This window comes from Lycorma delicatula, chromosome 3 (assembly GCF_047948215.1).
Source record: "Lycorma delicatula isolate Av1 chromosome 3, ASM4794821v1, whole genome shotgun sequence".
Taxonomy (NCBI): Eukaryota; Metazoa; Arthropoda; class Insecta; order Hemiptera; family Fulgoridae; genus Lycorma; species Lycorma delicatula.
This window is the reverse complement of record NC_134457.1, coordinates 144,124,724-144,151,490: the sequence shown is the minus strand read 5'-3', so window position 1 is coordinate 144,151,490 and position 26,767 is coordinate 144,124,724. Positions and strand designations below refer to the sequence as shown.

The 26,767-nt window shown below is 29.3% G+C and overlaps 2 protein-coding genes across 2 annotated transcripts in view; one reads left to right on the top strand and one right to left on the bottom strand.

Annotated features, from left to right (window-relative positions):
• The first annotated feature begins 1,025 nt into the window (after positions 1–1,025).
• AIMP3 (aaRS-interacting multifunctional protein 3) lies at positions 1,026–12,831 on the top strand. Its single transcript, XM_075360719.1, has 4 exons — positions 1,026–1,183; positions 3,436–3,621; positions 8,416–8,511; positions 12,682–12,831. The coding sequence occupies exons 1-4, from the start codon at positions 1,106–1,108 to the stop codon at positions 12,811–12,813; spliced, it is 492 nt and encodes a 163-aa protein (XP_075216834.1). The 5' UTR covers positions 1,026–1,105; the 3' UTR covers positions 12,814–12,831.
• A 2,409-nt stretch (positions 12,832–15,240) lies between these two features.
• GCS2beta (glucosidase 2 subunit beta) overlaps positions 15,241–26,767 on the bottom strand; it is a 40,826-nt gene continuing 29,299 nt past the window's right edge. Inside the window, exons 9-11 of the mRNA XM_075360718.1 lie at positions 25,370–25,560; positions 21,933–22,073; positions 15,241–17,039 (exon numbers count right to left, since the gene is read on the bottom strand). Of these exons, the coding sequence (XP_075216833.1) occupies positions 16,899–17,039; positions 21,933–22,073; positions 25,370–25,560 (473 nt within the window). The 3' untranslated portion in view covers positions 15,241–16,898. The remainder of the gene's footprint in view (positions 17,040–21,932; positions 22,074–25,369; positions 25,561–26,767) is intronic.

Genomic DNA, 26,767 nt, shown 5'->3' with positions numbered 1-26,767 from the left:
TTGAATGACAACTTTCAAGTAATTTAAAAGAAAGAAACCATTCATGGTAATAGCTAAATTAATAATAAAAAATCATTTTTTAAATGTATAGATATTTCTAACAGTGAATTATATATTATCTATGAAATATATTAAAAATATTAATAGTTAGGATGTTTATTTTTGTTAAATGCTACTCAACTGATGAATTACTCCTAATAATACTGCGTTGGCTATATTATTATTATTATTAAAGTGGTGGTTCTAACCACAACGCAACTCTATTTTAGTGGTATTTGTAGTAGTTATAATTTTAATTCCTAAGCTTCCTCAAAGCCCAAAAAGTTCGCATTTTAATACCCTCATATCTGAGATTTATTTTTTAATGAAAAGTAGTATGCTCTATCATCAAATCCTCGTTGAAACTGCCATGTATTAAATAAATACAATTATTTTGTAAATTCCTATTTTCGGTTGTAAATTTTCTTTAAAGTGTCTATAATTTTGACTTATGTTTCACTATCCAGATTATTTTGTTTGTATATCAAATTTAACTCAAACGTTTTATTGCTGTTTTCCCTTAGTGATCTCTAACATTATTTTGCTTTTTATCATTTAAGGAAATATTTTTCATCTTACCCGATTTCTGAATTACAAAATTTAAAAAAATCTTAAAGTTTCCTTTGAGGTGATTGTTTTACATTGATATTTGAAATACATTGAGGCTTAACAACACTGACAGCATTTAAACCTCTTTCTGATCTAGAATAAGTATAATCAAATAATAATTTTGCCCAATAATGTTCTGAGCAAGTTACTGATGCTTCAAATAAATAATGTTAATTTGTATTTTTTCAGTTATATATAAGTTCGCAAGGTTAAAAGTGAATGCAATAAAGTCAACTCTATTTGAAATTAGAAAAAATAATCAATTATCCGAAAAATTTGAATAAAAACAGTACGTTAAAATGAATAATTTTTGTTTTCTTAAGTCTACATCGATCCAAAAGCCGCCACATAAACATTCTGCTGATATAGGAAGCATGTTATGATGCATAATTACGTTATGTTTATGCGACTGGTTTGTATTTGAGGTTATATTGCAGTACGTAATTGTAATAACAGAATGGTTAGTGAAAGAATTATATCGAACGATGTTTTAAAAGATTTAGAGAAATATTTAAAAACTAGTAAAAAGGTCAAGGTAAACAGTCATCAAATTATAATTAATATATATACTGAATTTATGTAAATTCAACTATTTATATAATATCAATAACACTGATAGATAAAAAAAAAAAATGTTTCTCTAAGTGTTACTATTTCTTGAATTGCAATTTTGCGTATATTACAGATCTGTAAACATAATTTTTCTGTTATCCTTAGTTTGAAATAAAGTACGTTTCAATCACCGAAACGTTTTGGTAGAAACGTTCACCAGGTTCGTCACGTCTCCGAGGTTGTCCGGGAAAAAATAAAGATGTGAGTGGAGTAAATGCATTCTCAAAGACATTACGTACCATAGTTCTGTATCGATTAACAGTATCGTGGTAGTTGCCGTATTTTTGTTTGCTGAGAAAAGTTTTGCAAACTTCTTTAAATGAAGCCCAAGCTGCACTTTGTACATTATTTAACATTGAGTCAAATACATCATCTTTGACCAGCTCTCTTATTTGAGAACCAACAAATATATCTTCTACATTCGGAAATTTCTACCTGATGTACAAAAATCCGGGATTATTCTTCTTCATGGCTTTACAAAATTATTCATTAGCCTTAGTTTGATAGGTAAGGGGTAAAAATATTTTTTGGGGTTCAACTAAGAGCTCATGAATAATATTTTTCCCATTTGGAGTTAAGTTGTCTTGTTTCTTCCACTCTTTAGTGGAAGAATAAACATTCTTCAGCAGCCAATCTAGGTATAAACATAATGTTTATACCTAGCTCGGCTGTACCATTTGTAAAGAAAACACATGTAGTTAGTATAGCCTAACAAAATAGCTATAACTTTTGAATCACCACATATGTTGCAGCTATGTTTTTTACAATTTCTTTTTCAAGAACATCTTTCATCACATTGTATGTTTTTCAAATTAATACCATAAGCGATTAGTATTGAAGGATATTTGTTACCGTTGTGTAGTAGAACCACTTTTAAACTGTACTTGGATGAATCTGTGAAAGGACGTCAGTCCTCAGGTGTATGAACTTGTCCGAAGTGCAACATAAGCTCATCAATATTTGTGCAATAAACTGAATTATTTTCATCAATAAATTACTGAGAAATTTATTTTTGTCGGCTTCAAAAGCCCAAAATTTTATATTTTTTTAAAGTAAATTCCAACCTTGCAGTCATGATCCTAACAGTTCACTTGATTTTTTGGTAAATTTAAATCCCTTACCAAGTTATTTAATTCACCTTGTGATATAAGATGTAGCTTATTGGAAGATAAATCAAAATCATTGTAATCTTTTTCAGTACTGCCGGATTCTCCATTGCTGCTTTCGAAACATACATTCACAGGTGACACAGGAACTGGAATAATTTCACTGTGAGGTACATGCCTGATTGCAAATTGCAATGAAGGATATTTTACAGTATGTTTAGATATTTTAGAAATACCAGGCACACTTGTTGAACAAAAGTAACAATTGGTTACATGATCCTTTGTTTCACGTCATACAATAGGTACACCAAATGGCAAAGCATTCCATGTACCTTTCAGCCATCCTCTTAATAAACTACAGAAAAATTAGTGCACACTAAATGAGGAGCCCACATCTTATCCTGATCACCAATTTTACACTGAAAGTACAAATAATATACTTTTTTAATTAAAGGTATAATATTTTTTCTATTTGAATTTATGGTAAACTCACCATATACATAACAATGGCATCCACATAATTTTCACAATTTCGAGGCATTATGACAAACAATGCAATGTTAACAAACTTAAGACAGCAATAAGACTGAACAAAATTACTTCATTCCTATATCCAGTGCTTAATACAAACAACACAGCTGTGTTTTCAGCTTCATGTTTTGACTTGCACAGACATGATTAATCTTGTTCATGAAGGCTCACTCTTCAGTATTAGATATGATGTCATAATATGTGACTATGATATGATTTAATTCTTTGTCTAGTATTGTTTATTATAGCTTACAAAATATGTTAAAGTTAAAAAATAAAAAAATTAGCTAAAAAATACAATATAGGAGCTTTAAATACTAACTAAACTACATGTTGAAAAATGAAAAAATCCTTTAATTAAAATTAAAAAAAATTTTCAAAAATGGTGTGTGATAGAAAGATTCTGAGTTCATATTCGTTTTCACCATCAAAAATAGATAAAAATCATATAATGCAGGTTAGGAAACAAAAATTATGTTTATCAGTGTAATTTATATAAATTACAACTACACATAAATAAATAAATTTTTTGTTGTAGGAACCAGTAAATTTGGTCTGTGGTTTAGGTAGCATCATATTAGAAATGGTATCATCAGTTAATTCCAAAGGCATGTTGGGTTTTAGTGAAGTCGATAAAGCTCTCGTTCGCCAGTGGGTGGAATATGTTTCAATATATTATCCATTTATTAATAAATCTTCATCAGTTACTCATCAAGTGCTTAAGGTACCGTATCAATGTACATATTTTTTATTACTAAAAGAGTATATTAGTGTGTTAGTAAAAAGTATATTAGTATTCTGAAATTGCAGGTTTATTCAGTTATGTTCATTGAGCAAAAAGCCTTTGCTGTATTAGTGTAAGGATTGAAGGTTCAATTCAGTTTTGAAGAAATCTATAACCCGAAGGTAGATCTTTGTTTACTTTCATAATTTGCGAGTATACAATTCTGAGTGGGTAGAAGAAAGATGAACATTGAAATTTGTGACTAAGAGAGTATGTTTTGTTACCATCTTGGTTTTATAAGACTGTGAGAATAATAGATGTGTGTGGTGTGAATGAATAGCTCTCGTTTGATGTTTGTTGGACTATAGATAGAAGTCATGAGGAAACAGATGATACAATTTGAATGAAGATGTAAGTTTACAAGTGATAGAATATAAGATTTATGTAGTGGAATAATTGTGAACCATTTTTTGATAACATAGTTATTAGTAAGAGAACAATAGATGTGTGTGGTGTGGTATGAATATATATTTTTCTTTTGTTTGATGGACTATAGATAGAAGGCATGAGGCAACTTGAAACCAAGGAAGTAGATGACACAATTCAATTGTAGATATATGGTTATAACTGACAGAATATAAGAATTATGTAGTGAAATAATATAATATTTATATATATTATTATATAATATAATAATATTTTTTAATGTCATAGATGCTAGTAATTAGTGAATTACAATATAATTTGGTTAATAAGTTTAATTAGTACTACTTTGGTAGTGATCTATCATCATCATGAGATCTCTCATTGTAGTACATGTAGTCCATTGTACTATTGTGTATATAATTTGCATATTTAATGTTGTTAATTACACAAGGTTAGTAAGCAAAGCAAGCATTTGGTTAGGTTATGCTATGTTGATATTGTATAAAATTCAGTAGGCAGAAATGATGTGCCTTTTTTCTTTCCTGTTTAGCCTCTGGAACCACCATAAGATATTGCTCAGAGTATGAATAATGATATGTATGAATGTAAATGAAAAAGTGTAGTTTTGTACAGTCTCAGGTTTACTATTCTTGAGATGTGTGGTTTATTGAAACCCAACCACCAAAGAAAAGCGGTATCCACGATATAATATTCAGATCCATATAAAGTAACTGCCTCTACTAGGATTTGAACTTCAGAACTCTTGACTTCAAAATCAGCTGATTTGCAATGATGAGTTCACCACTCCAACCCGGAAGGTTAGAAATGATGTGCCTAACCAGAGGTTTTTTTATATATCTCTGACCCCACCATTAGGTATTGCTTCAGAGGATGAGATGAATGATTTGTAGCGTGTATGGAAATGCCATGCTTGACCCAGATTTGAACCCGGGATCTGCGGATGAAAGGCAAGAGATGCTACCACAAGGCCTTTTCTTTTTCCTGTTTAGCCTCCGGTAATTACCATTCAGATAATACTTCAGAGGATGATTTGTATGAGTATAAATGAAGTGTAATCTTGTACAGTCTCTGTTCGACTATTCCTGAGATATGTAGTTGATTGAAAGCCAACCACCCAAGAACACCAGTTCGGGATCCACGATCTAGTATTCAAATCCATGTAAAAATAACTGAGCTACCACTCGGCATAATCAAACTTAACCTAACGCTTCCTAAACTCATTTAATTAACATTAAATAATTTGTATATATTTTATAATATTAGTTTACTATTTACAATAAATTAGATGGGATGCTAATCGAGTAGCTGGGATGGTGTTTATTTAGTCCTCATGTTAATGGTAGACTACATACTAAAATTGCACCATTTTAATTTTATGCAGTAACTGTGCAAATGTTTGTATGATAAAGTAAGTTAAATTGTTATTTTTGTTACTGTGTACTTGTTGTAATTTAGGTTTCAAATTATGTCAAACTTAGATTGAATAAAAAACTGTACAAACATACAAATGTGTCTTGATTTTTTGACTTACACAAAACAGGAAATATAGATGTCAACAAACTTATAGATTTTGACTGTTGTTTTAAAAAAAAAATCATGACTTGTATTTGTATAATGTAACTGAAATGGAAAGATTGGTTTGATATATCTAATGTGATGTATCAAAATAGTGTAAGGATATTACAAATTATTCCTATTAATATATCACAGATTTCCAAAATGTTTAATTTCTAATATTTGATTTATTGAGCAATTGAAGATTGTAAATTTAAATCAGTGGTTTTTTAAGGGTCATTTTATCTTGATGAATCTGTCATATGATTAATTTATAATGACCAATTGGGGTAGAACTTACAGGTTGATGTTATATTAACTGACTTTATAAAAGTACTTACAGTGATTGTGCACTTCGTACAAGTTTCTTGGGTTTTGTTTAATGATATTTGTGCAAAGGAATTATGGTTGTTTGCCAATAACCTTACATTTGTTTAAGCTTTAATGAAATAACTGAATTTATTATTTTATACTAAGCTGTAAGCAGCAATTTACCAAATGGTGCAGAGATTCCAGTAAATATAAAAAAATGCTATGTTATACCACTCATAAAAAACAAAAAAATGAAACTAGTTACCTACAAGTGCCATATTGGTTGTAATGAACTGAATTGTGTACAAGTGGTTAAATATTTATAAATGTAAATATTAGTGACAAACTAAAATGTTAGTTAGTAGTAGGACATTTAAGGTACTAGGATGATAAGAAAAATTATCATGACCTCACGGCATCTACTAGTTAATTACTGAACCTAATATTGGTTTATCCAATTCTGTACTATAATACATCTGTGTATGGTCTGAATTTAACAGGAATCATGTACTCACAATTAAAGAGTCTTAATGTAAATTTGTAAGATTCTGTTAGTTACATGAGAAACGTGTGAAGATATGGTTATACTTATGAGGAATAATGATTGGTTAACTAACAAAAACATTCAACGCTGCCAAAAAAAATTACTGCATGGCTTTTATTTATATTTTTCAATTATTAGACATTTAAATTGAAATAAAAATCTTTTTTATTGTTGATTTTAATTTTATTAATTTTTTTTTGTTTTTGTAATGTAATACCATGGTTGTCTTGTCATTGGTGTTCATAATCTTAATGTATGACTGGCGGATGATTGTCATAGTCCGTAATAAATGTATATTTTCATATGAATGAAGAGTTCGAAATAATTAACAGAACAATTGTGGTACATAATATTTTCATTTATTATGTTATTATTAAATAATTACATTATACTGTTAAAAAAATCTAGGCTTCATATTTTTAATTATGAACACATAAGTGTATGCACAAGCACATACAGCAAAACCAGTTTGAGGAAACGATACAGAAAACCAGGAAACGATTGAGGCGTTCAGTTGGGAAATACTTTCGCATGCGGTTTTTTATCATTTTCATAAAATAAACGTTTATTTTCTATACAAATATTATGGTTTCATATTTACACATCTGTATATGAATGATGGCATCCCCACCTAAATGAACACAATTTGCACAGTAACAAAATCTACAATGGTAGTCCACTGTCACCCATTATGGATGATAATGGTAGTCCATAGCATCTGTGTTAATATGTCAAAATCTTCAGATTTATTAGATTGCTCACAAATCCTGAGCAAAATAGACTCGCATACTTACTCCTTAATAGATAAGTAACTTTAAATTGTTTGAATTCAGGTATTCACAATAAATAGAATATGCAATGAAGGAATGCCATTAAAATACAACTAATAAAAACGTTTTAAGTGCTCTTGATTGTTTAAAAGAAAATATATCTGTGACTAAAATATATTTTTTTGTAAGTAATTATTTTTATAAAATCAATCCTTTCAAGACCCATATCACCTCTGCACTAATAATATAAACTCAGATATTTATAATTCAACTTAATCCACCCAAGGTACAACTCTTTTGTATATTTATAATTTTTCATGAACGTACTTTCATGGAATCCTGCATCTTCAGTAGTGTGATATTTATAAAACTACTTATTAAACAATTAACATTGCGATCATATACAAGAGTATATGAAGTCATTAAATAAGATATATTAACAAAATAAAATGTTTGTTTTTAATTTATTTTATTTAATGACTTCATACTCATATACTCTTCTACATGATTGCACTTTCAATCGTTTAATCTGTAATTTTATAAATACCACACTACTGATGATGTGGGATTCCACGAAAGTACAATTGATTATAATACTTTTTTTTTTTTTAATTATAAATATACAAATAAGGTAAGAGTTATCTGATATCTGTACTTGGTATTAAGTATATATCTGTATTAAGTTGAATTATATGTATTTGAATTTTTTTTAAGTATAGTACATTGTTGCATCTTGTACTTATATACAATATATAATTGTTACATGTTTCATCTACACATTTATAAAAGGATTAGTTTTTCTCCGCTTTTTATTAGATATATTATTGTTAATTATTCAGTTGCTATATGTATTTCTTTGCAACTATTTGTTGTATATGTAAACAAAAAGGGCAATTGGCTACATAAAGAAGTTTCTATGGTGCCTACCTAAGGAAAAGGGATAAAGAAAGGAATAGGATTGATAAGAGAAATTTGATCCACAAAGACATTTACTTTTGATTGGTGTGGTTAACAATTGTGCAGATGTTGATTGCTGCAACATAGGACCACGTAATATTTTTATTTATTAGTAAAGTAGCTAAAATTTGATTCACAATAAAAGTATTTATTTTTTAATTTTTTAAATTACTATTGTTAATCTGAGTTGGTTTTTATTGATGCTGACAGGAATTAAATGGAGTACTTTCCAGACAGTCATACTTGGTAAAGAATTATAAAACTGTAGCAGATATTGTTTTGTTCTATGTTCTGTGGAATGTTGTAGTAAGTATAATTATTGTGGATTGTTGCTTTTATTTAGGGTAAAAATCTGTTTAGTGTTTTGCTATATTTTTATAGTTAATAGAGTTAATTTTTATACAAATAAATTTAACCAGATGAATGAAAATAGTGTTACAAGCAATACATTTATTAGTAAAAAGTAACATTTATGAGCATCACTCATTATCAGCTTTTATATTTTTTTATCAATCATGCATGTTTATTTTTAATAAACTAGCATCTTCATGCTTCTATAATAAATTACGAAAAGTGAATATTATATAAGTTGTCACTACAGTAGCATTGTTGTAGATAAATCAAGAATTTATTGTTGCAAATAGTGGATTGTTAGTTTTTCACTTCCTTTTTATCCTTTGTCTACACCTAAAAGGCCATTTTCTGATGATGCATTATTTTGAAAAACTTGAACTTTTCTCAGTAAAGTTTGGTAAAAAAGAAAAAAAATAGATAAGATCTCAAAGAATAATTCTTTGTTCTATTAGTAGTTTTCCTGCATATCACCCTAAGCTCATTCCGTAGAACTGCTATGACTGAAGCAGAAAAAAAAATACATTGTAGTAAATAATACCTCATAGTATTTATTTTGTATAAAGATTTTAATGAAAAGTTTTCTTCAGTTCCTAAAGAAAGGAGAAAGAAAAAGTTTGAGTATGCTTATAGAATTAATGGCAAATACAAAATGACCTGCTCCTACAGATGATCTTGGGGATTCATTTGTAACTGAAGTTGGTCAGAATTGTTCTGATCTATGAAAGCTCTTTAGAAGATGAATATAAATCTGATTTCATAGATTAATTTCCAGACATATCTGTTTAGACAACATGCATTGGAGATAGATTAAAGCATCTATTTTGAATAATGTTTTTATAGTTAATTTAGTTTGAATTATATTTTACACAAAATGAGTTTTAATTAAAATATTAGAATTTGGTTAGGTATATTATATTAATTGCATAACTTAAGTTATTAATGTTAATTGTTATATACTGTAAATCCCAAAATACTTTCATAACAATAAATAATATATAGGCCATAACATAATATGTTGTATAAAGTTTTTAAAAAATTATGAAATAAAATTTATCTCCTTATTTATTTATCTTTTACTTAATCTAACCATCCTCCATCATTGTCAATACTTCCACTTCCATATATAGCATTTGGCTAACCTCTTCTTTAACTCTTAACCTCACTTTTACTACATACTTTTCTCTTCTTACGGAAGGCTTCCTTTGACATTGCTGTCCTTCCTTTTATTTCCATTGTGCTCTTCCAGTCCTCCGTTACCATACTATTCAAATATATGAAATTTTTCTGTTTTCCTTCATTTTTCCACTTCACTAAATCCTCTTTTTGTTTATTTCAATTACTTAATTTTTTTCTGTATTTATTTTCATTCCTTCCTCGGAAAGTTAACAAAGTTTGAAGCATCTGTTTGCCATCAGCTAGAATTACCATATAATCACCAATCTTTATCCATCTTTTTCATCCTCTTAATTTGTTACTTGTAATATCTGCAATGTAAATGTTGAACAGTATCAGTGAAAGGCAATATTGCCTAACACCTTGATATAGACCCATCAGTTAGTCATATAAGAATAATAACTGATTGGGTGGGTCTCTTACTTTCATTACTGCAATTTGTCTCATGTTTAATTCTTTAATTAACTTTCTGTTTTAAAATTCTACTTTTTTCTCCCATTTGATAATGAAATGCCTTCTCTAAATCTATGAAACACGCTCATTCCTCTTCTTCTGTTTAAACATCTCTCTTCAATTATCCTTAGAAGCCCAATGGCATCTCTGGTTCTTTTCCTTTTCTTGAAGTTAAGTGTTCCTTTCCTGCATTATCTTTTATTATTCTTAGCACCATCTGGTTTAACTCTTAATATTTTAGTGGCAAGGACTATTAAACTTATTATTCTGTGTTGTGTACATTTATTGGTATCAATTTTCTTCAGAATTGATTTCCAAACAGCTATCTTTTCCAAAACTTCTATAAAGCATTTATAAAATTATATGTGTAGTTTATCTGCTTTATTTAATTTTTTATTCTTCAGTTCTATTTTCTATACTTCAATTTATTATTAATGATCCTTTATCCTCTTCAACTATTTCCTAATTTCTTTTCTGTGTTTAGTACTTGTGTTTCTCTTATCGTATACAGATCTTTCATGTACTTCTTTCTCAAAATGTATAGACACATATTTTATACTGTTTTAGAGCAAGTGTGCCCAGTATCACATGGTTGGTGGTCTTATACTATAATTCGAAAAAGTTAATATTGTTCCAAAAAACAATTACAGGACCATAGACCATGTACCAGAGTACGAAATATGACTCAAATTTTTTATATCAGAGTTTTTACTAGCCTCCAAGAAACAAACACAAACAAAAAAAGGGTTTAAATATTTCATTTAATCTTTCAATTTTGAATTAAAGGATGCTAATACCTTTAGAGAACAAAGAAAATTTCTTGAACATTGTTTTGTAGAATATACATTTTTAAAAAGAATGGTTCCAATTAAAAATTTTCTCAATTGATGGGACTAGAAAGAGCATGATCCCTTTTGAGGAATGTGATAATCCTCTTGGACATATTTTTATATCCTAATTTTTCTGAATATAAAATACATTAAGAGGCCCTTGGGCATTAGAACCCTTTGTACACTTATTTAAAAAACATTTTTGTAAGTTCGAATATTGCACAGTACATAATTTATTAATTATAGCAGGTTGAGGATTAGAGATCTATTGAGCCTATTTTAGGGGCTGATCCTCTCTTTCTATGTGGTATCTTTATTTTTAATCTTTTCAACCCTCTTCTAGTATTACTATTCTTATCCCGTAAACTTTAAATTTCATTTCAAAAGTGTAGGAATTTTTCATCTCGGTTAAGTAATTTTTGAGATTACATTGGATAAACATAAACTCTGCCTTTATGATAATTTATTTTTTTCTAAAGTAATGATAGATTACTGCAGGAATTATAACTTGCAAGCTGTAACATCTACAACATAATCATTAGAAAAAATTTATTAACAGCTTATAAGAAAATCATCCAACTCCTTATATCAAACAATAATATACCATAATCAGAATATAATTTTAAGTTTTAACAGTTTTTAATAATTTTTAAGTATAAATTTGATATTTCAAGGGAGATTTAAATATACATAGAAATTTTCATTGGTTTTTTTTTTTATAATTAATGCAAGGTAAAAATAACTTGGGGCTAATCATTTTTAAGTTTGAAGTTGTGCATCAGTAGTGTTGATTGCTCCTTAAACTAGTTATTAACATATCTCTCTATCAGAGTGAATGAATTGTGCGTCATACAGATTTGATAATGACCTGCTTTTATGTTACCAAGTTCCTGTCATTCAGTACAGCAAACTAGGATTAAAGCAATTATTAAGAAAATCAGTATTCCAAATCTGTAAACTACATTATTTGTCAGCAAAGTATTCACTATTTAAAACGGTAATCTTCAGCAAAGTTGAAGTAATTTAATTTTTCTAAATTAAGAAACAGTGGTAAGAAATTATTTCAAATTAGGGAAAGAAAATCTTTGGTAGGTTCCTCACCTTTAGTAGCCTGAACAAAAGAAGGATGACTGTTTACCATCACATAATTTCTGTAGTGATATGAAAAGACAAGTTTATAGATTCTACAATACCTTGCAATAATATGTGCACATAGGATTTCATCTCGTAGTCAATACAATCAAATATATAGGTTCAATGTTCAAGCTCAATTTCACATTTTCGTCTGAAAATAATAGCAGCCTGATTTACAGTTTTGGTCATTAACTCTTCTTGTTTTGAATGTGATATCTCATTCTGTAATAGCCCAAATTTCATCTGTTAAGTTCACAAAAAAATTTTAAGAGGGAAGAAATTCAGTTTAGATGAATTAATTGACACTTCAATTGGTCAACTGACCAACTGAAAAAAAGAGTTATCTTTTGAGATCAAGAATTTTCTTAAAATGCACTTCAGTGGTAGACTATATTGAGAAATATTGTGTGCAAGTCACCTCCTTGTATTTTGTAATTAAATTTAACTATGAAATTCCTATTTAATTGAACCCCCTTGCATTAATGAATTGTTATTAATTATGTTATATATACACAAATAATTTTTGTTTCAGTCAGTGTTGTCGTTTCAAGAAAAAGAACAGTATCTTAACGTATCTAGATGGTTTAACACATTACAACAGGATAATAAGCTGCGACAGTCAAAACCATTAATTTGTTTTAGTAGAACCTTGTTATATCAATAAAAAACTTATTAAATATAACTTCTCTTGTTTAAATTTTATCCTCTTAGTGTATTATCTCTATTGTTACTAGATATTATCTGTGCAATTGAAAATTTTTCTGAAGGTAATAGTTTCATTGTACTTTGAACAAATCATTTTAATGTTAATGGCAGTTTAAGAAATTCATTTTATTATGCCTGTAATGATTGCTTAAAGTAACAAGAAATATTTTCAAGTAAACAAACATTTATAATAAATACTTTTTAACTGATTATATTATAAATAATTTTTCACCTGAAAATCATAACATTGTTTATAAAAAAAATCTTAACTGTAACTTTTCTCCTGTTTCTTAAAGTTTGTACTATAACTAATTTTAAAGTAATTTTTAGACGTGCCTTAAATCCACATCATTCCTTTTTAAGCGTCCTGCAACCAATTCCTCTTTATTCCTTCAAAGTTCTAATTCCATCCTTATAAGAACTTCTCTTTTTGTTTAGCTTTCTTAGATTTTAACCTATTTCATCACTAGGTTGTGATGGGGGTTGCATCTTTACCTGAAGCTTTCCTCTGTGTATGATTTTTGTTTATTCTCATCTACTTAACTTTTTGTAGATTCTTTTTTCTATTGTATGTTGCGTGGATATTGGACAGACTTCCATTAGGGTCATAATGAGGATGCAGTGAACTCTATTCTTGCTATAATGTAATAGGGAGGGGGGCTGCTAATGTCATTATCTGGAGACATGGCACGATGAATTGTACTACCATCAGGTAAACATTTCTAGTAATTTTTCTTAAAATAGAAATAGTGTTGAATTATTTTCTTTACAGAGGGTAAACAATGTACATTTTCCACAAAAAGGGAAACAAAAATTTATTGCTTTGGACTAAATTAGGGTTCTTTTCCAGTCTTTCTTATGATTGAAATGCATGAAACAACTGAAGTATATAAGTAGTGGCACTATTCAGAGTTGTCTTACTTGAGTGTAAAATGATATTCATTATTAAGCTCATTCTTATAGCTAAAAAAGTGAAGGTGTCTTTTAAAGGGCTGAATATAAACTAGATTTTTAAAGGCATGACATTTAGTTAAGAAATAATATATTCAGCTTTATGAAGTAGGGAATAAGACTATTTAACACTTCACTTTTGCTATAAACCAGCCATGGGTCTTGTGGATTGGTGTCATTTTCATGAGTGATATGTCAGATCATCGACCTACATCAGTTAATTAAGGCATCCTTCAATATAGTTGGAACTATTTGCAAAATTTGTTCTTGTAAAGAATTTACTGTTAAGCTGTCAGCATTATTTTATTTAGTTTGCTAGGGCACTCGATTCAAAAATGTTAAGTGCTAACAAATCATACATAATTTATTGGCTCATCATTGATGCTCAGGATAATTCCATTTATTTACAACCAAACTAATTGTACTTTTATTGATCTTAAAAAAGCCTTTGGACAGTTTGAGTAAAGGTATTTTGTATAAGTCATAGAAAGCTTATCAACATTATTAAATAGCTATAAAAGGAGAGTTGTACAATATCTCTAATAATGGTCTATCCCTGCCACTAATGAGGTTGGTATTTAACAGATGGGATTCATGTCGTCATCAATGCTTTCTTAAATGTTACTGATTATTATGAAGAAATGTATAAACAGAACTGGAGAACTGTGGAAAGTACTTTGAGGATTTAGTTAATGATCGATCCCTTTCAACGGATAGTAATTACACTCAAAAAATAATTCATTATAATTTAACCAAAAATGAGTGAAAGAAAAAAAGAGTAGAGTAACAATGATTCCCACAAAATCATTTACCCAAAATCATATCAAAAAATGTACAGGAAGATTCAAAGTATTTAAATAATGTGATCAAAGAGAGAGGTGGCACAGAAGATATCAAAACTAAAATTGGTAAAGACATCAATGTTATCATTACCTTGTAGCACATAAGAGAAATCCCAGCACATCTTAGAGAAGACCTAGATGGAAGCATTTTAAGAAAAAAACACGAGTATTGGTGAACTTGAGAAGACTGCAGATCATGGTGATTCACTATTGTTGACCGAAACAAATTATAACATTTCTATTAACAGGTGTTCCAGGAAATTGCTCGGAATCTAGACTAGAGATTTTCAGCAATGAAGAGAAAATGAAAAATTGAGATGCATGAGGAAAATCATAGAATGTAAACAGAGGTGAATCAATCATAACTGCAGAAAGATGGGCATTTGTATTACCAAGGAAATACTCGAGTGAAATCATTAATAATACAGAAAAGGAGACATTACTACTTGACAGAAATCAGAAAGAGTCGAAAGCAACAATGAAGACCAGGTAGAGTTAAAAGGTAAGAGCAAGTCGGATATATTGTAGCTACCATATGTTCTACAAATAATGATACAAGAACTTAACATGACTTAGAAGGTAGAAAAAAAAAATAAAACTCATAAAAATTTATTGAATACTTAAAAATACTCATCACCATGATTTGTAATTTATTATAAACAGTAGACTCAAAATATAGACAAACAGCGGAATGTTTTCTTATTATAAAATAATCATATAAACTTAAGTTCAATAATAATGAAAATCAGTACCATTAAAAATCTAATTAAAATAAAATGCTATAATAAATTATATATATATTAAAATAAAATGATGATAGTTCATTATTTTGAAAGAACAATAAATAAAAATCATATTTAACTATTTTCTTGACAAAAAATAATGTTAAAATAACTTCACAAGACACAGAAATTAAGAATAAATCATTTATAAACAATGTGATGTAGAACTGCAATATTAGTATTATCACTGATACAAATGATAAACTACTATAAAATTTAGCACAGTAAGTATATGTACAGATAATAAATTGCTTGTTGAAAATAGCTAATTAAAACATCAACTTATATATTGTTTTGAGGCATATGTTTTTCACAATTAACATCAATCAGTAATCTGAATCGAATATTTTAATTATTACCTGTGCCAGGAAGTGATGGCCACAGTAATGAATGTCATAACATTAGCATTGGTCCACACAAAATTGGAACCCCTAAAATAAAACAACCCCAAATAAATGTAACATTATGTGTTAAAGTACAATTTTTAAAAATATCCTTGTAATAAATATCTTGAAAATTTATCGTAAAAATTATATTTATGATATTACAACTCATAATTTTATTACTAATTATATTTATAATTACAAAAAAACATGAAAAATGATGAATAATAATTTTAAACAAAATATGTACATCTTAACAAATGTACATAATGAGCTGGCTAAAGAGCCTTAGAAAAAAACAGATGACTATGTTTAATAAAGAGGTATCCTCAAATAAGTTTTAGAATGACAATAGATGAAAACAAAATAAATGGAATAAAACTAGATGCAAAGACTAAAATTTATATATAAATAAAAAATATATTTGAACTTTTGTAATACGCTAACCATCAAGCTACATAAGAAACGAAAATAGATTATTTGTTGGGCATGAGATTCATACCATAAAAGAAGGAAAAGGAATAAAAGAATGGTTATTAAGAAATAAAGCTTATGTATTTTGTAAATAACAGAAAGAAATTAATATGGTTATGATTGATGACAGTTGAAAATACATGCAAGAGTAAAATCATATAAAAACTACTGAAGAGGAACCAATAAAGATAATAAACAATATCTCATTTGAATAATCACTAATTCAGACTTTATTTCTATTACCTTAAAGATAATTTGAATTAAATTATTAATGTTGAGTTAAAAACTGATTTATTGCTGATATTACAAAATTAAAAGTTATCTATTTGAACAGGTTATTTACAATAAATTAACTTGAAACCTAATTTATTAAAATAAGAACTTTTTTCTTTAACTAGAAAAAATACTGTATTAAGTAATAAATAAATGGAACAGATACCCTGAGTTGACCCCAATGATTATAAATAAAAAAACATCATTATCAACATATATTATCTTTTTGTGTATAATTATAAGTTAGTTATTTGATGAAAAACTAATATAAATAGCCAATAAATTTTGTGTGTTTCAAGTGTGATTTTTTTAAATAATATGACTAAATTTTATCTTATTTCAAAGTTCATCATGAAGTGTATTATCTGGCTGCACTTCTGGCCAACATGCTGATGGTGTTGAAAAGTGTAAAACATATTCACATCGATTCGGTTCTGCAGCAAATGTTACAGCATTTTCTAATCCACAAGTGACCTCAACCTGAAATTGCATTGAATATATTTAGTCCAACATTGTATTATTTTAGTTTAGTACTAAATTTTGTTTTATTATTTAGTACTAGAAAATAATGTGCATTATAAAATTATCAAAATTAAAATCAGTTTGTACATTCTAAGTGTGCATTTACAGTGACTTAAAAATTATAGCACCAAAGAGAATCGCTAATCTAAATTCAGTTACACAATCTGCTATTCTTCATATAGCAAATTGTATGTAATCTAAACACTGACAAACTTGCTTTGCAATGTTTTCAGCAGAACGTACAGTTTTTGGGCCTCCCTGAGTGTGGTTTGTAGTGAGCAGACCCAGTGTTTCAACCACCGGGTTGGTCTAGTGGTGAACACGTCTTCTCAAATCAGCTGATTTTCAAGTTGAGAGATCCAGCATTCAAGTCTTAGCAAAGGCAGTTACTTTTATATGGATTTGAATACCAGTGTTCTTTGGTGATTGGGTTTCAATTAACCACATATATCAGGAATGGTCAAACTGAGACTGTACAAGACTACACTCATACATATAATACTCATTCATGCTCTGAAGTAATATCTGAATGGTAATTCCTGGAGACTAAACAGGAAAAAGAAAAAAAGACCCAATGTTTCAAATTTTTTTACTAAATTTAACGGGTTGTTCATAAGAAATATTGAAAGCTCTGAAAAAGATACAGGTTTTTTGATGCAATTTTCTTTTATGTACCGACTATTTTCATAATACGTTTTTATGATTTCAATATGCTGTTCTTGTGAAAGCAGGGCCTTGTAAAATATTCCTTATTGTGAAAGTGTCGCAAATGAACCATCAATATCAATTTCACGGTCAACTCAAGAATTACACATTTCTGCGACCAGTTTATGGAGAATCTTACACAAGGATTTGCATTTACATGCATACAAAATTCAACTGACTCAAGAGTTGAAGTGACATCAGCAACGCAGAAATCTTTTTACTTGGATTTTACAGAAAAAAAAACAGATCCACATTTTGCGCATAAAATAATTTTTAGCAATGAGGCTCATTTCTCATTAGTCAGTACAGTTAATAAACAAAACTGTGATATTTGGGGAGAAGAAAACCCTATGATGATTCATGAAGGATCACCTACTGCACAAAAATGAATGGTTTAGACTGGAGGAATCATCAGCTCATTTTTCTTTGAAGAAAATCAATCAAGGTAAACACTGTTATGGTAAATAAAGAGTGTTAAAATGAGATGTTGACAGACTTTGAATGGCCTCAAATTAAATGGTAATAACACTAATGATCTTTATTTTCAATAAGATGGTGCTACATGCCACATAACATGAGAAAACATGTTATTGTGCACAAGATTCCCTGGTCATGTTATCTCATGGTGGAATGATGTGAATTGGCTGCCAAGATCTTGCAACCTGACCCCGCTAGACCATTTTCTTTGGGGTTATTGAAAAGTAAAGTTTATAGTAATAATCCAGCAAACATTCCAGCCCTAAAAGATAAATCTGAGCCAGCATAAGGGAGATTGAAACTCTAATGCTCAAAAATATCCTATGAAATTTCAATGTTCATGCCAATGTAGCCATGGTGGATATTTATACAATATTATGTTTCATGTTTAATTGTATTCAATAGTACTTTAAATTTAAAATAGAGAAACCAGATATTTCATATAGTTTGATTATTACACACAAACAAAATCCTAAAGCCATTTTTGGAGTACCTATATATGTTTTGCAATAACCATCAATAAGTCACAAGGTCATACTTTGCATACAGTTGGTAAAGATTTACCAGCTTTTCACATGGGCAATTGTATGTGGCATGTTCTCATGTAAGCAAGAGCAGCGAGCTCTTTATTTGGTTTGGTAACGGAAGAAGCAAAAATGAAGTTTGTAACAAGGTGCTGGTGTAAAGAGAAACACTATTTGTATTATCCTACAGAAAGATTGAGATTCTATCTCTCTATTTATGTGAATCGTGTTACTGCACATTTATAAATATCTCAAAATTATCAAATATTGATTTTACATAACAAGGACACATGAATGATCAATTTATTAATTCATACTTTGGATATTCATAAATCATAATAAGAAATATTTTAGATGTTCTATTAGCATATAAATTTGACAACTACTATAACAATCATAATTTGCATGCAAAGCTCTGGGTAACTGCTAGTAGTATAATAAAACAGCTTTCCAATTACACATTGGAAGGTTTTTGCTTTATTAAGGTATTTTCAGATTGCAAATAAGAACTAAGAATTTTTTTGAGATTTACATATGCACAAAGAAAAAGAAGCCTCAGCAGCAGAAAAGCACAGAAGTGCAAGGGGAACAGTTACCAGAAGATAAATTTGTCTCAGGCAGAGGCATACATTTTTTGTTCATTAAAAATAATTTTCACAAAAAATAATGTATGTAACATAGAAGATATTTCAAAATTATTGATATATTTTTTTGGGGGGGGGGAAATGATCAAAATAATAACAAAAGGCTTCTTGGATAATAAAATATTAGTAAAACAGTGTTAAAATTATGATGAAAAATAAGATAATAATAGAAATAAAATTGAAACAGTAAAAGAAGTGTAACAATTAGGATAATACATCAAACATGAACAACAAAATATTATCAAAATTTTGACTGTAGATCTTATTTTGTATATTAATTTTTTTTTAGAAGTAACAATACCCAGTCTAGTACATTCCTGTGATTTCCTAGGACACGCCGCATGTCCCTCGGCAATTTAAATTTGCAATGTAAGGCTGCATAGCATATGCAGTCCACAAGGATGTGGGCACAATCAAGCAGCAGACGCATTGGATGCACAGTGTTGCACTCTCTGCTGAGATCAGGTGTCCATGAGCAGCTCTGGTATGTCCTAATCACAATCACCACAAGACCACTCCCTCTCGGCAAATTTTCGTGCATGTAGAGTCCTATGATAACACTATGTCTATTATGTGTCAGAGTTTATTATCCACTGTAGCAGTCCAGTCATCTTCCCACATTCTTCAAAGTGTGTTTAATGAAATTGGTAGTTGTAATTCAAGTGGGGAAAGACGGCTACATGCAATTTTAGCAGCAGAATCTGCACGTTCGTTATCCAGGATTACATGGCTAGGGATCCAGTAGAGATTCACCTGTGTGTTGTGACAATTTAACTCAGCAATTGCATTTGATATGTCGGTAACAATAGGATGTCTGGAAAACAAATCCTCTAAAGTTAGGATGTCTGGAATCCAAATTGTTACAGATAAGGATTTTAAGCATTTTTATGGCGTACAGTTCAAAATTGTAGACACATGTAATACCAGATAGACCAAACACACAAGTTCTATCATTTATAACAAAAGTGCATCCAATGGTATCATTCTGTTTCGACCCATCTGTGTATACTATTGCATCTGAGTTTGTATGATAGAAATGGTGAAAAGTTTGCTTAAAAACGAGAGGTGTAACAACACCTCTTGTTTTTCACAAATTTAACAAAAAAAAATTACCAAATTTTTTATTATATATGAAGTCGTAAGTAAAATTAATGGGGTCGAGTCTCCAAGGTGGATATGTACAGGGATGGGTTGGGAAAATAGAAGGTGGGTCAAAATGTAAAAGGTACGTTAACTGTCCGAAACAGACACCCATTGGTGCTGTATTACATGGATGGTTTTCATACCGTTGGAAATGAGGGTTTGCGAGTACTGCTTTAAGAACCAGGTTCTTTGGTTGTCCTTTAAGACAGGCAGAATAAGATGCTTGTAGCTGGTCCCACCTATCCCAAAGTGATTGCTCACTGAATCAACAAGTACACTTGCAACAGGGCTTGATCTAAATACACCAGTGGCAAGATGAAGAAAAAAGTGGTGCATAGCATCCAGCATCTTAAGCATGGCATGACACACTAAAGAGTAGACGATACAACAATAATCTAATCAGGATCAAACTAAAGAATAATAAAAATATAAGATACTTGATCGGTCAGCTCCCCACATGGTGTTGCTAAGGACTCGCAGCATAACTAGAATTTTTAACCATCTTACCTTTAACTGTTTAATGTGTTTGGCCCACATTAGATGGCTGTCAAAAAGTAAACCTAGAAAAAATATAACGTCAGGAGAGATAGCAATTGACTCTCCATTGAGTAAGACTTGTGGAGTGAAATGGTCTGATACATGAGAAAAGACTACACATTTTGTTTTCTCGAGTGAGAATGTGAAGCCGGTGACTTTGGACCAAGTTTCAAGGTGAGATATAGTATTCTGTAGTAGTCTCTCAGATATGACAGTTGAAAATTTTTGAAAATTCTAATAATTCAATAACATATTGACCACTATTAATAAAATCGTATATTATATGAATAACACAGTAATCTGATTTGTTAAACTTACCTTATTAATTTCTAATAACTGGTTTTCATGGTATCCTGCATCTTCAGTTGGTATTAAATTCTATATATATTACATTAAAATGTATTCTTTTTAATGACGTCATTTTTTCTAAAGTTATAATAAATGTACTTGTATTTGTGTTGTCCAGTACTAGACAGTACAAATCATGTATGTTTATAAATCATTTAAATTTGAAAATAGAAAATATTATAACTTTGGAAAAAAATGACATCAATAAAAAGAATACATGCAGGATACCACGAAGACCGGTTATTAGAAATTAATAAGGTAAATTTAACTAATTATTTTGTTTTGGTGGTTTATGTTTCATATACACAAATACATAATAAAGTAGTGAACTACTCTATAGTTTCCATTGCCAACATGAGCAGATTATTCTACTTGCTGTCCAGTAATGCATTCATTTTCATTTTTATACTCATAAATGAAATATTTATTTAACATTGCTCATATTTTTTAATTATTTATTTATTATAACTTACATGAGCAGATCGCTGTGGTCCATTCCAACATGACTGACCATGATCATAAAGCATTGTAGAATATGCATTGTCTCGGCCTACCCAGCTCTTCCATGTTCCTAATCTTGTTTCAGCACCACCTGATCTTGGCCTCTGACTTACCTGTAAATAATATAATCAAAAACAAAAATTTTTGATTCATTTAATCATTAAATACAATCAAATGTGATCTTTTTGATTCAGATGATGTAAACAATAACTGTATCATAATAATAATAGTTATAAAACTTTATTACAATACTCATAATCATAATTTGAAAATAACAAATAAGTAAGATCCAGGAGAAGACAGAAAACATGTCTTAATTCATTTACAACATGGTAATTCTATTATGCCAGTAACATGAATTAAAAGATTCTGATTAAAATAAAAGAAAAGACATACAAGTAATAATAAAAAATTTCCCACAGAGAACCTTTAATTACTTCTTGTAGCCTTGTGAAGATAACTAATTCTGCTTATGTAAAACCAGATAAGATAAAGCTTTTAATAGATTGTTATAATGGATGAAATTGGTGATCCATGGGAACCTTATTAAATATTATTAAATAAATAATACTTTGATTGGAATTTTATTTTTTCTTCATACCCTTTATTACAAATTGTGTATTGAAGCTATCATGTAGTAAGAGGATCACACTTTAATGTCTTAACCAGGAACAGCTGCTTATAGTTATTGGCATTTTATTTGGATGTACTTTTCAATATACTTCCTCCTCTTTAGGGAAATTTGTTTAATTTCTTAAAAACTGATTACTTTTTTATTAAAAACTTTCTGGAAAGTTTTAAAATTCTGCTTCTGACATAATCTCAACAAACATAAATTATTGAAAGGCTTTAACTAATTTATTTCAAAGGGTGTTTACCCTAAAAAGAAATAAATAGTGAGTTCCAAAGTAAGAAATGAAAATGAAGATAATGATGTAGGCCTTTTTTACATACACTGGCAATTAACTGCAAATATAACCTGCGTGAAATATAACTGAACATAACAAGTGAAAGCAATGTGTACCTTTAGGATATATATATATATATATATATATATATATATATAAGGCATATATAAGAAACCTTTTAACTGAAATTGTTGAAAATATGTTTAATTTTCATATACTTCTGCATTTCATATAAGACTGAATGAAAACTTCATTAACATATTAGCCTCCTAGTGTTTAGATCTGTATTAGTCATTCTATTTCTACAATATTATCCATTAACAGAAAAAAAGTATAATGAGTGTATTTTAACCAGATAAAAATTTACAAAATTAAAATCCAAGCAATTTTTATTTAAAATATTTACTGGTGGGCTATCCCTATTCGATCATGGAAGCAAGTGTATCATTTCTTGTTTTCAAATAATCACATGTAAATTAGTTCTTGTTGAGCGTTAAATGTGTCTTTTCTCAAGAATACATTGTCATTCAGTTAATATTGTAATCTAAAGGAATGAATTTAGCCCTATAATATAATATAAAATAAATATGTACATTCAGACAAAATTATTGTAAAATATCTACACTTAGATATTAATATAAACAATAAACTCTTAATATGAAAATAAATGTTATTTAATGATATTGAATGCTGTACCCTTTATTGGTGAATCTGGCACCTCTATAGTGTGATGAATAAGCCACTCAATACATTGCAAGGCAAGATTCACACAATCCCCTTTTGACAGAAGGTTAATTTTTGACATTTACTTTATCAGGATGACTTATTCAAAAAGACAAATAAAAAAAATTAATGTCATATCACCTTTCACTGAAATTTTTTAAATTTATATAATAAAGCTAAGAGTTTTAAACAAACTATGATGTTTTTTTTAAATTTCGAACAGATCCACCTTTATCTTGTGGAAAATGTTTTTTGTGATTTACTTACCAAAAATGTATTTTAGTAAAACATTTTATGAGAACAGCAATTAAAGAAAAGAAAATTTAAAACAATTTTTTCCAAATCATTTTTAAAAATCTTGAGCGAGAGCTACCTTTTAAGTAATTAAACTTACAAGGGTGGCCTGAAAAGTTCTTAACCTCGTTCATAGATCGCAGCACTAGTCGTATGATTTTTCTCCTGCAAGTTGATGCAGCTGCTAGAAGGTGCAATGTGAAATTTCATGTCATTCAACAGTTTGGCTGTAAGCAGCCATCTGAATCAGTTGTGGTGTGTGTGTTGTTGAAAATGGAGAAAATAGAGTATCGTGCAGTGATAAAATTCTTTGTAAAAGAAGGTTTGACGCCAACTGAAATTCATTCGAGGATTGTAAATGTGTATGGTGACTCTCCTTCAATTTCCACCACGAAGAAATGGGTGGCTGAGTTTAAATGTGTCCATGAAAGTTTCAAAGATGATCCACCTGAAGGATATCCAAAAAGTACAACTACACCAGAACATTGAAAAAATGCACAAGATGATTTTGGAAGATCAGCATACAAAGGTGTAGAAATTACTAAGATTATAGGGATTTCAAAAGAACATTTTGGTTATATTTTGCACAAAGAATTGCACATGAAAAAGCTTTGCACAAGATGGTGCTGCGTGTGCTCACGGTGAATCAAAAACGCATTCACATGACACTTGCCAAACAATGCTTGGTATGTTTTATGAAAAACAAGAGTGATCTTCTGCATTGATATGTGATAATGGATGAAACGCAGATTCACCATTATACACCAGAAATGAAACAACAGTCCATGCACTGGACAGAAGCTGGTTCTTCATCTCTGAAGAAGGTGCCATCTACAGGAAAGATCATGGCATCGGTTTTTTGGGATGCCAAAGGAATTCTATTAATTGACTATCTTGAAAAAAGTAAAACAATAACTGGGGATTACTATTCTAACAAAACTGGACACAAAAATTCATAAAAGCAGACTCAGCTTGCAGAAGAAAAAGTCGTATTTTATCAGGACAATGCACCTGCCCACAAAAATGTCTTGGCAATGGGAAAACTGAGGAATTTGCACTATGAAGTGCTAGAAAATCCACCCTACTCTAGATTTATGGTGAACCATAAATCCAGATTTAGCTCCTTCAGACTTTCATCTCTTCCCAAAACTCAAGTCTTCCTTGCTGGTCAGTGTTTTTCACCCAATCAAGAATTGATTGCAGCTGTAGTTGTACTACACTACAGAGATGGGATAATGGCACCGCAACACCTCTGGATGAAATGTATTAATATTAAATGAAATTATGTTGAAAATAACAATTTTTTGATAACATAAATTTCATTTTCATTATCAGACCACCCTCGTACTTATGTTTAAACAAATATACATAAATAACAAACATATAAACCTACATGAAAGTTTACCAATCTCCACAGAAGAGAGAATATATACAAATATAATACTTTTTCTCATTTTCTCAAGAAAAACTATAATAACACAGACCTGATCAAATGGACATAGCTTGTATGTGTACTCTCTATCATTATATTCAAAACATTCACCATCCAATGGAGCAAATTCATCCTCATGTCCATAATCTTTATTAAGTGCATCCTGTAGCTGCCTCAATTCTCTTTCAACATCTCGCACTGATCTTTCTGCATTTTCATACTCAGCTCTAGCCTTATTTGCTTCTATAAAATAAAGAAAAAAAATGCAAATTAAATATAATTTTTTTTTTTGAAAATTCAAATAATTCATTAACATACTACTGACCAATGTGCTAAAAAAAATTTATTTTTTTTATTTTTCTGTTTAGCCTCTGGAACCATCATAAGGTATTACTTCAGAGGATGATATGTATAAATGTAAATGAAGTATATTTTTTTACAGTCTCAGGTTGACCATTCCTGAGATGTGTGGTTAATTGAAGCCCAACCTCCAAAGAACACCAGTATCCACAATCTAGTATTCAAATCCATATAAAAGGTGGTTTAATTAATAAGGGGTAAATACCCCTTATTACTAAGGATTTGAACCTTAGAACTCTTGACTTTGAAATCAGCTGATTTGTGATGATGAGTTCATCACTAAACCAATCCAGTAGATAATAAAATTTAATATTAAATTAAATATCCAAACCACAGTAAATAGATAAGTTAAACTTACCATATTAATTCCAAGAAATGATTTCTGCGGGATCCCGTACATTCAGTAATTATTAAATTCTATATTTTACAAAATATTTAAGATTTGTTAATTTGTCAAAATTGTTTTTTGAAAATTTTGAAATTTATTAGGACGAATAAGCAAATTCTGTTGTCCAGTAATATTTTTATATTATTTATATATATATATGTCTGTTTTGTAATAATGGAATTATTCCAATCATGCCTGAGGATGCGGCCATGAAAGTACTTTCATGAAAAATTAAGGTAAGATAAGTCTTATCTAATTTAACAATAAAATAAGGAAACATGTTCACACAAATATATGTCCAACAGCACTTTGTTATCGGGTTACAGCTAGTGAAAGATTTCACATGGATTTCAGTTCCGTAATGAAATGAAGCCATACTGAAAGTTATAAGGCTTATATAATAGGTAAACTTGTTAATTTCTTATATTTTGACCTGAAGAATCAAATAAAACAGAATTCTATTTTCACTCATTTTCAAGAAGTTCACCATAAAACAAAACTTTAGTGATGAAAAATATGTTACTTTAGGTATGAAGTACAATAACTTTGTTTAATGATTAATAAGAGCATAAATTTTATTATCAAAATTTGTAGGGAATTTAATTCTGAGAAAATTGATGTAATAAGGTCTATGAAAAGCAAAACAAATTAACCTTTTTATTAAAAACTAAACAGAACAAAACTTAAAAGAAAATAATTAAA

Coding starts and splice junctions, on each gene's coding strand:
- AIMP3 (XM_075360719.1), top strand. CDS start 1,106: ATGGTTAGTGAAAGAATTATATCGAACGATGTTTTAAAAGATTTAGAG. Junction 1,184..3,435: donor AAACTAGTAAAAAGGTCAAG/GTAAACAGTCAT, acceptor TTTTTGTTGTAG/GAACCAGTAAATTTGGTCTG. Junction 8,512..12,681: donor ATGTTCTGTGGAATGTTGTA/GTAAGTATAATT, acceptor TTTTTGTTTCAG/TCAGTGTTGTCGTTTCAAGA.